Genomic DNA, 12,609 nt, shown 5'->3' with positions numbered 1-12,609 from the left:
GCTGTGTGCTTTTTTTTTGGTGTGCTGGATCGAAACACGTGTTGAGCGGCATTGTTATGATCTGAATTAATGCACAGAGTCAATTGTCTCACTGTGGAGTAGGGCATACTGCGTACTATCTTTATTTATTTATTTTTATTTATTTTATTTATTTATTTAAGATGGGACAGTGCATATTAATTAACATGAGTCCTCAAAGTCCACATGTAGGCCCAGGGCAGGTTGCTGTCTTCAGAACAACAAGCACAACAGACACGAACAAAAGACAAGATAAAATGGTTAGTAAAAAGACATTATAAACAACCTTTTCATATTTCATATTTTAAGGAATCAACTTTTGCTCTTCTTTCAGTGTGGTAAGATTCTTTGTTGACTTGCCTCTTGACAGAATAAGTATAACTGAACAATGAGCTCACTACAAGTCTCCATGCTTCACAAATGGCGTCTCTAAACTTTAATTATACATCATTATCCAAGTCAGTCTTCTCTCGAGATTCTAGTTACGTGAGAAACTATACCCTGTAATTTAGGACAATATCACATGAGGCAGCTGAAGGAAACAACAAAGAAATAATGGTCAAGGGCATGTCTTCTAAACATGCAGTTTAGCTTGACCCATATTGCGCGGCATAGCTGCTGAGGAGTGAGTGCCCACGCCTCACAGTGGTCCAGGTTTGAGTCCTCGGCCAGGCCTTTGAGTTTGCCTGTTCTCTCCGAGTCTGCGTTGGTTTCGTCCGGGTGCTCCAGTTTCCTCTACACTCAAACATGCTTGCCAGGTTGACACATGGCAACAAAGGGTCGCAGCGACTCAGAGTCAGCCCTCCCATCTGATACAGGCAATTTCAGAGTACATCGTATATGTCAATAAAAGCACTTTACCTACACGCCTTCCTAAAAGCATTGGTATAAGGGGAAACACTGTGGCAAAACATTTTTTTGTCGTTTGTTCTTTAAATATTTCACTTAAGAAAAAAGAAAGAAGCTAACAAATCCACCCACAATGGTGTTTTTTTATTTTTCACAGAGACAATTTACCTCCGTAGGACTTCCAAGGCCATTTTCAATCATTCATTCTCAAAACAACCTGGTAAAATGGTAAAATTGTTTCTGCCAAACCTTACTTACTCAAAGATAAACACAATTATCCAAAATCCCCTCAAAAATTGTCTTCCTATCTAATTTGTCAACAAAATTAATATAGACTTTTGTACATGGCTCTGTGATTGAAAAAAGGCCCTAAAATCATACTGTTGCTTATTTTATTTCCACATAAAAGAAATGAATAAAAGAAAACCTGTTACAGTTCTTCCATTTATGTTATCTACAAGGACATTTTCTTATTGAAATGTTTTTTGCTTTGGTTATTTTTTAATTAGCATGCAGTGTTTTTCCTTTCATTTTTTCATGAATTGGAATTATTTTGAGATGCACACCAAACTTCTCATACTATACTTATTTTTTTAATAATCGAGCAGCCCTAGTATACAGTATATTTTGCATGCATTACCACTTACCATTTAGGTACTGGGATACTGTATACTTGCGAGATGGTACTAGTGCCTTGAATGGCATCTATGTGGCACGGTAGTACAGAGGTTAGTGCTTGTGCTTCACAGCTGGGTCTGGGTTCGATTCCCACCAGGGACGGGGCCTTTCTGTGTAGAGTTTGCATGTTCTCCCTGTGTCTGCGTAGGTTTCCTCCGGGTACCCAGGTTTCCCCTACCACTAAAAACATGTACAATAGGCCAGAATGAATGAGAGTGTGTTTGAGAGTGCGCATTGGGGGCGACGGATGGAAATACAATCCGGTGTGGCTTGTTCATTAATGTGCACTGTCCCTACCAAATAAACCAATAAACCATGCTTTCTCCCTCCGTTTATTTGATTGACTTTGAATAATATTTGCATGTATTTTAATGTATTTCTTTGTTTCTTTCAGGATATGGGTCCCAACAGCATGCCGTCCGTGCCCCTCATGGTGGGCTGTGGCGTCTCCTGCACCGCACTGCTCATCTTACTGCTCGTCTACGCTGCCTTTTGGAGGTTAGATCACACGATTCTTACACACAAACTGACGACGACGTTGCCAAGTCTTATGTCGTGCCGTGATGCAAAATCCACAGTTGCAAAAATCCTGTGTTGTTTAATGGCAACAAATGGTCCAAAATGCAGCAGGGGAGTCACAATTAATTATATTGGTAACGCACCGAGCAGATGGCTAAATTAAGCTAATGACCATGCCATTTTCTAAACAGTCTTTTTTTTTTTTTTTTTCCATATCGGGTTTATTGTTATTTGCCATACTTCTTCCTCTGGACTAACGTTCTGTTTCTCCTCTCTAAGGTACATCCGTTCAGAGAGGTCCATCATATTGGTGAATTTTTGCCTCTCCATTCTGGCCTCCAACTTATTGATCTTGGTGGGACAATCACAGACTCTGGGCAAGGTAAGCGCTACAAAGCCGCTGAGTTTAAAGGCTGTTAAATGATAGTTCTCCAACTGTGGTGGTACTTGGGCTCTTTAGTAATCCACTTTGGTGTTTTTCGATTTAGACATAGTTTCCACCCATTCATTAGATATTTATTCCATTTGTAGATCTTTTGTAGACCCTTTTTAAGACCTTGTTTAGTTGTGATTTTATCTTGAGTTGAAATGGAATTTAGATTTGCAAAAACAAAACAAACCCACAGCAAATGACATGTGCCTGGGATATTTTGCCCAGTGCTTTTGGATGAGCAGGATGTTTTTGAACAGATGGCAAAACAAGGGATTTGTGTAAAAAAAGGACTTCAATCAATACAATTCATTTTTACCTAAATAATAAAAAGGGAAAAAATGCTCGTATTGTTTCTTGTGGGCTGTTTAATCAGTCAGTTTTGTAGATGGTGAATGTAACTCTTTTATTTGCTGCCAAATGGTGAGAGGCGGCATGTTGAAGTCAAGTATGTACTGCATTGAATTATCACCACTTTGGAAATCAATGCAGTGTCTGTATGGGCTTCAGCTGCAGTTTTTGTTTTGTTTTTGTTTTTCACTTAACACTTTGGCTGTATTTCTTTTAGGGTCTCTGTACCGTGACTGCTGCCTTCTTGCACTTCTTCTTTTTGGCGTCCTTCTGCTGGGTGCTGACAGAGGCGTGGCAGTCCTACCTGGCTGTCATTGGCAAATTGAGGTCACGACTTATTCGCAAGAGATTCCTGTGTCTCGGATGGGGTGAGCATTCACACATTTATCACAGCATTATGACAGACCCCTCAATGTTATAACACACACGTCTTTATTTGCTCCGATTCATTGTAAAATCATAGAAAGCGTCTTCAAATTCCTGCCTGTCGCCGCCACTTATTAAACTGTGTCGATGCAAAGCCACTGTGTGCTGCAGGATTACTTGCATAACAAATTACGCGTTATGAATTGGATCCTGATTGAGGCACTGTTGCGTGGCGCAAATTGACAGTGAGGCTGGCATACTTTACATGTAAATGCAAAACACCATTATGTCGTCGTGTCGAAGTAGTTAGCCGCATAATGTCGAATAACCCATTTTGTTCAGCGCTCATTTGCATCTCACTTTGTTGTTTTATGTGCATTTGTGTCTTTTGATGGCTCAGATTGTCTGTTTATGGAAGTGTGTCAGGCTTTATGACCTAAGACGTGGCACTTGATGATTATGCCAGTGTTTACAACATAATTGGCAATTTAGATACAGATTTGGATATTTTATTTGCATTTCACGGCAAACATATAATCACCTAATTGTGTGTTCGGAATTGAAAAATTGTGGAGAAATGGAGTTTGTCTCGATTTTCGACCATACGTAGCTAGTCGGCAATGACATCCAAAGACATGCATGACATCCTTGTTCAAAAAAAAAAAAAAAAAAATCTTATTCACTGTATAATAATGTGACACCAGAAAGAGTGTTAGTTACTGCTGTCGGGGTCGTGGCTGTAACTCGGCTCAGACCCATCTATCTGCAGGTCATCTTTTTCAATGACCTGTGTGGAGAAAAGCCTGCATGCCCGACACCACCACCGGAGCTGAATTTATATCTTCAAATGGTGCACAAAAATGGTTCAGTATTTTGATAAAAAAAAAACAAAAGGGACTCTATTTGGTGAAGAAGAAGAAAAAGGCAAACTGTGATACAGGCCCTATCGCTGTCCCGTTTCTTCCTTGAGGACATTGTGCTCTCTGGTTTCGTCTGCTGTGACCTGATGATGCAACAAGCGCCCGGGATGTTCGAACATAATCAAAATACGAGATAACATCTGACCAACACTGTAAACACGCATTGAGATAGCCCAAGATAGAACCGACTGCAATCACCCAACACACAAGCGTCTATTCGTTTCAGTGAATATTGATCCCGGCGGTTTAATCTGACAGGGCTCTGATGCCCTTAGCTGATACACAGGGGGGGGGGAAACGTATGGATTGCTGTATAGTCGCAGATGGGTTTGATAGGGTCTCTGTGTGAGTGTGTGTCCGCAGCTGTGTGCTCCTCAATCAGTCACAAACTCACACAATCAAGGTGGATGGGAGAGCTTATTCTCATCTAAATTCACACTCATTGGGTCGAGTGGGATGCCGGGAAACAAATGATTCACTGTGAGATTGGCTTAGTGAAAACAGACCATCTTGGTATAAAGATCATGGCTATCAAAGGTAATATATTCATAAACAATTCAGGACATTATACACTGTATTACCAGCCAATATGGAAGTAATGGAGTCGTGGCATGCAGTCAATTCTGTGAAATGCCGATATCTGGTATATATCAAAAAAATATATTAGTTTGCCGTTTAACTTGGAAGAAGAACAATTAATATTTGCAAAAAGTATGACTCTCTTTTAATCTCTTAACCCCCGCACATTTTCTCCAGTTTGGCTTTGGGCAAATTTAAAGCTTATCGAAAAAAAAAAAGCTTCAAAATAACGAGGATGAAAACGCAACGAAAATGTGATAAAAACACGAGCGGAAACCAATGAAAAAAAAACTCAAAAGACACAACAAAAAGGTGACGAAAACACAACAGACAAGCAAGGTTATCTATGAAAATTGCCACAAAAGAGTGACAAAAAAAGCAACAAGGAAGCAACAAAGAAGCAACAAAAGCGTGCCAGAAAAGCAACAGTAACACAACAAAAAAGTGATAAAAGAGTGACAAGAGCAACGACTCCATGACAAAAAAGCAAGAAAAAAAAAAGTGACAAAAAAATTACATACAATGCGCTCGGTTAAAGCAGTACTAAGTAACTTTGTTTACCTTAATAAATCCTTTTCATAGTCTCTGTGGTGGCAATACAAGTGTTAATGGGATGATTGGGGGTCTTTCATCTCCCCCTGGTGTCTCTGACCAGAAAACCACAATTGCAACTCAACCAATACACACTAATAGAATCACGAAGAAGAAGCTAGCAGGCTAACGGGCAAAGCTAACTGTGGGCTAGCGCCACTTAAACAGCATTAGTACAGCCAAGTTTGAGTGAAAACAATATCTCCATGGATGTACAATATCCCTCTCTCCCTTTGTCTTTTCTGTCAGCGTAGTATTTACGCTCACGGACAATTAATAGGCTAAAAAAGCTCTGTCAACTTGCCACGGCAGCTGCAGTTGCGCTTATGGCCTTACGTTCTATATGCCACTTTGCTGGTTATCTTTAAAAAAACAAAGCTTACCACAAAACACCCAGGTAATAGTAATGTTACAGCTTTCCCGTTACATTAGACGAGCCCGGCTTCCCTTTCCATATTGTTAAGACGACTATTCCTAATTGCTTTTCATTTACCGCCATCATCTCTGTCTTGTTAATGACATGAGTTTTTCAGAGCCCGCTCGTTACAACCACAGCATACATTTCCTTCTTTTCCCCCACTTTTCGGCACCAACTGTGCAACACCCATTCACGCTGCTTATTTACACTATGCTGATTGAGGTAATTATTGCGTGACTTGAATTGATCATTTGTACACGTGTATAAATAACATGCGGCGCAGTTCGGATAGTGTTGCAGCCTCATCCACTGTGACAAGTCTGTGCTGCATATGAAGGTCAGTGGTTTGCGTGTGTGCTTACATAAATCTGTGCCGTAGATAAAGAGGGGAGATGTCAGGGGGGGAATGGACGCATAAATATCTACAGAAGGGCTAAAAATGAGTCGTCTCTGTGGAGCTAGATGGGCTGGGATTGAAGCCCACTTTTTTGTCCCGCGGCTACCCCTTTGTGTCAGAGAGCAGCTTCACAGCACACGGTCACTTTCAACCACCTATGTACAGGTTACACACTATTGCATGGCTGCTTAGCATTTGAATAAGATAAACCACACGGCGGCCTCAACATTGGAGCACATTCTGGCGGACAGGCCTCATTGTGCACATTAATATTATTGTAATTTTGTGTTTGTTTTGGTTGATATGTTAATCCCTCTTCTTTCTCTGTGCAGGTCTCCCAGCGCTAGTTGTAGCTGTTTCTGTGGGTTTTACCAGAGCCAGAGGTTATGGAACCGCGAGCTAGTGAGTACCCCCACTCACTCCAATTGCGAATTATAATAGATATTGTTTTTCTCAGCAGCTTGCTACCTGGAAATCACCATGGTAACATACAGCGCACACCATGGCCATACTGTGCTGGTCTGATTTGAAAAGTTGTGATTAATATTTATGTAGAAAGAGGGATATAACTTTGATTTCATACAAGGTGATAAATGGGTCCCTCCGTCTTCGTAAATGCATATTTTTGCTGAAGTATGCACATGGATATTAACCCATTCAACAATGTACTGCTGGTGTCTGTTGTGTACATTGAATGGATAGTCCATCTACACACTGACATTCTAAAAGATGTATTTAGTCTCGACTAAGTCACCCTACAAATTATAAACACCTCCAAATAATAAAGTTAGACCAAACAACCCTCGATAGCTATCGGCTCAAACTTGCCATTCATTAGCAAGATTTTGAAGAAAGTGAACCTCCATCAAGTTACCCATATCGAAATACAAATGACTATTTTGATTGCTTCCAGTCAGGATTTCGGAGATATCACACCACAGAGATAGCTCTGCTCAAAATAATCTACAACTGCAATGTTGTCTCGAAAAAAAAAAATGGTCTTAGTCTTGAATTGATTACAGAATTCATTTATTTTTTACTTTACCATCATGCTTTTAAACTGGTTTGAATTCTATCTCTGTCCATCAGAGATTGTAGATCCGACACTTATCCAACACCCAAGGCTTAATGCTTGGCCCTTTGTTATTTTGCTTGTATCTTATACCCTTAAACAATGTTTTTAAGAACTATAATCTCTCATATGTATGCAGATGATGCTTCTGTCGCCCCTGGTGATTACAGTTCTATCAACTCCGAAATTAAGGGTGAAAGATCTGGGCCATTAGAAGGCTGGAAACTTTCTCCAGTTGAATGTGTCTGTGGGCCCCTCAATAACAGTCAGACATGTGTGAGCATCCACAACTCGAGCTAAGGGCCTCTGATATTCTTGAGTGTGAACACAATCATGTCAGAGATTTTATGCATGTAATATATTGTGAGACATGAGTGCATGTTTTATATCAAGCAGACTTGATTTTTCAATGGATTGCTCACTAGTCTCCCTAAAAGTCACAGTCAGACAACTACAATTGCTCGACAAGGCTGCGAATAACAAAAGCTAATAAAGAGATAATTTCACCCCACACTCAAATCCTTGAACTGATTCCCAGATAGACGGAGAATGTGGTTCAAAATACTCATCCTCGTGCACAAATCACTTAAAGGAATAGGCCACTGTTTTTACATACTGAGATATGTTCTTACCTTAGCTTTGTTGAGTTCTTTAGGACCTGTCTGGTCTTCACCCGTGCCTTCAGTCACGTAAACACAGCGCAGACGTCGTCAGCATTTAGCCTCTCCCCCTCTCCTCTATAGCTCCAAAACAGGTCAAGATAGAAGCTACCAAGCTCTTCCACGTTTTCCCTATTTAAATATGGTTACGTGAAGTGTTCCACTACAAAGTATAATTACACAAAATTAAACAATGTGGATTTTCTAATCGGATAAAAGGGGGGACTATATTGTAAGGCGTAATAATACCAGGAGTAGTTTGAAATCTGCGCAGTAATCTTCACTTTACTGCGCAGTAATCTTCACTTTACTGTGCGGATGCCAAATTACTCCTGGTATTATTACGCCTTAAAATATAGTCCCCCCTTTTATCCGCTTAGAAAATCCACATTGTTTAATTTTGTGTAATTATACTTTGTAGTGGAACACTTCACATAACCATATTTAAATAGGGAAAACGTGGAAGAGCTTGGTAGCTTCTATCTTGACCTGTTTTGGAGCTATAGGGAAGATCAGACAGGTCCTATAGAAATCGTCAAAGCTAAGGTAAGAACATATCTCAGTATGTAAAAACGGTGGCCTATTCCTTTAATGACATGTCACCAAAGTATCCACTTGACCTTCCAACACTGTGTGGGCCCCAAAGGACCGTTAAGATCAGCCGGCACTGGTTGACTAGTCTCATCAGGGTGAAATGTCATTCCCAGGCTATTGCCTCAAAGACTTGAGCACTTATAAATCTAAACTCACCTATATCTCCATGTTCTCATATTTGTATTATGTATTCCTTATTTATCGTGTTTAAATCTGCGTGTAGAGCATATTGAGCTCTGCACCTGAGCGGTTCCATATGGACATAGACTTGAATTTGCAAATGTGACAATATTCTTTTTGGGAGATTTCTGCTTAAGCATGGATGGAACATAGACGATCGATTAAACACAATATAATACAAGTCGAATCGGTCGGTCTTCTATTATTTAACACGTGTTCTTGAGTAAAAGGACAATCACAACACGGCTGCCAGAGCGAGATGTTTGTTCCATTGGATTCCCATGGCAACATCCTATTTAGGGTTTCATCATAGATCTAGATGTAGAAAATAAAGCCTAATTAAAACAAAGTCACATACACATTTGAATTACCTAGGTGTAATATACGATATACATTTGATAAAACCGCAGCATGAGGGAAGTCTTGGCATACAGACCACCTTCATGATCACTCTAGCGTGGAACATAAACTCGTTTTGGAAGTGCTGTCTTAAATCTAGTGACTGAAAACCAGTAGACAGTTGGGTATAACAGAAAATGCATTAGTCTACTGGCTATAAATGCCCTCTTTCAACTTGTTTTTAACCCAATTCATCCAAAACATATATAACACACAGTACAATTCAAATGATTTGGTCTTTCATGCATTAGGGCTTTATTAGGTTACAAGCTCTCATCCCCTTTCTTTTCAATCATTATCAAGCATTAGCCGCCTTTTTCATCTGGTTTATTTATTCAGTAAGCACAGTGCGGCTTCAGCTTTTGAGCTAATGTGTTTTTCATGTTTTATTTAGCTGCAATTAAGTAAAGAGAATGGCTTCATGTACACCGACGACGCCACCGTAGGACACTTCTGAACTCATTACAGTGATCAACACCACATTAAATGTCACCAGACTGTTTGCGTTCGGGGTATATATTTTAGATAGTGTGGATAATTGTTCCAGTGGTATTATTTACTTGCCGGAAGAAAACACAGTAATTGATTGTGCCGAACGCCGCAGCAGACCATATTGTGTTTTAGACAATGGACAATTATATGTTAGGAAAGACATTCAATTCTGTTTGTGTTTTGTCTCTGCCCCTATAGTTGCTGGTTGTCACTAGAAGGAGGTCTACTGTACGCCTTTGTTGGACCTGCAGCTGTGATTGTCCTGGTGAGTTTGCGTTTAATAACTACCCGCCGTAACGTTTTTCTTCTTTTTTTTTTAATGTCTTTTTTATGCTTTAAAGAAACCGACATAAACTCTGCTTGACGAGAGCACTTTGGTATTGGTCGCGTTGCCGCCGACGATAATCGATGTGCTCTGCGGCCAAATCTATCAGTATTATCTGTAGACTCTTAACTCTGACTCATCCCTCTGAACATACAAGGCCGAATCTTTATTCATCTGAGCAAAGCGTCTGTACTGAGTCTCATGTGCTTTTTAAGCCTATTAAAAGCCAAACATTTTGTCAATATTATACGCACGTGTTCTAGAGTGGCTCAACTTCAATTTTATATAAACATTGAACTACTTTTTATTGAGATTTTTCCCACACGCAGACAATGACAAGTATTAAGTTTGACTTCATGTGAGGTGAGTGAGTATAGCAACTGAGTATAGCAACTGACTGTGTTCCAGGAAAAAATAAAAAGTAAATAATATGGAAATCTATGTATCATTGAAACGGTATTTATGGTTAAAAAATGAACAGAATGAATCACAAAAGCTCCCAACATTGTTTCACGGCTGAACTTGGTGCATTGATTGCATCTCAGTGGCAGGGTAATCTTTTATTGTGGCTTGCCTGTTGCCGCGGCTCTTTCTAGTATTAGCTAATTGAATCCCGGGTGGGTTTTTTTTTTCTTCCTGCACACGGCTTAATAAGAGTGGATTGGGCGCTAAACTGTAAACTGTTCTCACTAATCTCTTACAATACCCACTGAGTAACACATCAGCGCCTCCGAATGAGTCCTTTAAGTCCAGATCAGAATAATGCTGAAGGAAAAGTGTAATGAATATGCCTTGCGGGTCAATAATGCAGCACTGTAATATTTAATGCAATAATTGCTAACAAAGTAAAATCAAGCCAAACGATGAGGCCTGGGGGACGAATTGTCCAACTTCGAAATGCAATGTACTTTCTATAAGCACTCTGGTGCCTAAAAGGATGCAGAAAGTAAAGCTACTGTATATATATGATAACAACTAAACACAAAGATGTATCATTTTTAGTGCTTTTGTCCAGGAATGTGCATAATTGTTTTGTTTGTAAACTGTGTTGTCAGTTGTGGGACTTGGTAGTTCATTAGCGGATGGAAATAAATGAGCTCTCGCAGACTCTCTTCCTTTGTTGTTAAAATCTCTTCGAGAAAAGGTGCAACATGGCCCACCTCCTGAAAGTGCACACTGTCGTTGAGTCCTTGGGCAAGACACTTCACCCACATTGCCCCAGTGTCTGCGTACATTGGTGTATGAATGAGACTATGAATGGGTGAGTGGATCCTTGCTGTAAAGCGAGTGCCTAATGTAGGTGGAAAAGCGCTATATAAGTTGAGACCGTTTACCATTTACCATGGCTTGATGGCTTGATACCATTCAGGTCTTTGTTTTTCCCATGATGAATACTCACCCCAGCTGGTCCAGGTTAGCCCGTGCCCCCCTTTGCGTTGTTCTTGGGGTTCCCACTTGAACTCTCGACTGTAATAATAGCAGGAGGAGACACACAGTCCTCCCCTCAGGAGTCTTGTTTAATTAATGACCCTGCCCTTGAGCAAATCGGTGTGCAAGACGCCGCTGCTGATGCGCAAGGCAGGGGTGAAGGCATGACTTGCATCACAATAAAGCATGTTGTTGTCCTCACGGTGTTAATTTTGTCTCCAAACGTTTTTTTGTCATATTTACGATATGACTAATTGTATGGTCAACAGAAAGTACTTTTCAACTTTTTCAGTCAAAGAGGGAATACATATACATTTAGCGTTCAGCAAACACAGCTGGTCCTTTGGACAGTGTTAAAGCTACAATAAATAAATATCATCTGTGTCTAAATTAAATGTAATAAAGATATTGTTTATTAAAGCAGTACTCATACCCCTAGAGGCCAGAAGCGCCACTACAGGTGTCGTAGCATGTTGTGTTTTTTTACTCATTAATTGTCCGTGAGAGTAAATACTACGTTGACAGAAAAGACAAAGGGAGAGAGGGATATTGTACATCCAGTTACACAATGGAGATCATTTTTTTCACTTAAACTTGGCTGTTAATACTGTTTAAGTGGTGCTAGCTCGCAGTTAGCGTTGCCCGCTAGCCTGTTAGCTGTGTGTATTGCACCTCCAGGTCAGAGCAGGGAAAGCTGCTATTGTGGTTTTCTGACCAGAGACACCAATCCCCACCCCAATCATCCAATTAACACTTGCTTGGTACTGCTTTAAATTTGCTGGATATTTTGTTGACTAAATGTCTTAAAAGAATGATTTGACTAAATCTTGACTAACTTTATTTAATTACATTTGACCTTTATTTAGTGTGTAGGTCCCACTGAAATTTCAAAAGGACTCTTTCAGGAGAATTCTTGCTCTGAGACAAGAGCACTAATCTCAGTAAAAGTTAAAACTGGCTGAAGCACTGATGTTGAATGTACTGCATGAAAGAGCCTTCATGGGCACAGTGATCACTTAGGCGAGACCTTCGCGTGTCAAATTCCAATAAGGAAATTCCACCTCGCAGTGATGTGTTTTCCGTATTCTAAAACACATTCCAAACAACGAGTCCCCACTGACGAATAGGGCGTAGTATCCAGCCAGACACTCACTTCGGGGGCCCGCGATAACGCTATGAAAGACATGCAAATGCGGCACAGGGGGTCATTAACTGGTAATGAAAGAGTAACCCGGACAAGGTTAGGCGAGGACGCAGCAGGCATGAGGAAATTGAAAGTTGGGAGATTATGAGGAACATGTCAACGGTGCGGGAAAACACGCAGATGGCCATGGATTTGACAGT

General features: G+C 40.3%; 1 protein-coding gene across 1 annotated transcript in view; it reads left to right on the top strand.

Moving 5' to 3' along the window:
• Window positions 1-12,609, top strand: part of adgrb2 (adhesion G protein-coupled receptor B2) — a 232,919-nt gene that overhangs the window by 186,120 nt on the left and 34,190 nt on the right. The window contains exons 19-23 of the mRNA XM_079571360.1: window positions 1,940-2,043; window positions 2,344-2,446; window positions 3,063-3,213; window positions 6,449-6,518; window positions 9,711-9,777. Coding sequence (XP_079427486.1) covers window positions 1,940-2,043; window positions 2,344-2,446; window positions 3,063-3,213; window positions 6,449-6,518; window positions 9,711-9,777 — 495 coding nt within the window. The remainder of the gene's footprint in view (window positions 1-1,939; window positions 2,044-2,343; window positions 2,447-3,062; window positions 3,214-6,448; window positions 6,519-9,710; window positions 9,778-12,609) is intronic.

This window comes from Gobius niger, assembly GCF_951799975.1.
Source record: "Gobius niger genome assembly, chromosome: 14".
Taxonomy (NCBI): Eukaryota; Metazoa; Chordata; class Actinopteri; order Gobiiformes; family Gobiidae; genus Gobius; species Gobius niger.
Note: the sequence above shows the minus strand (reverse complement) of the source record. Positions and strands in the feature narration are given on the sequence as shown.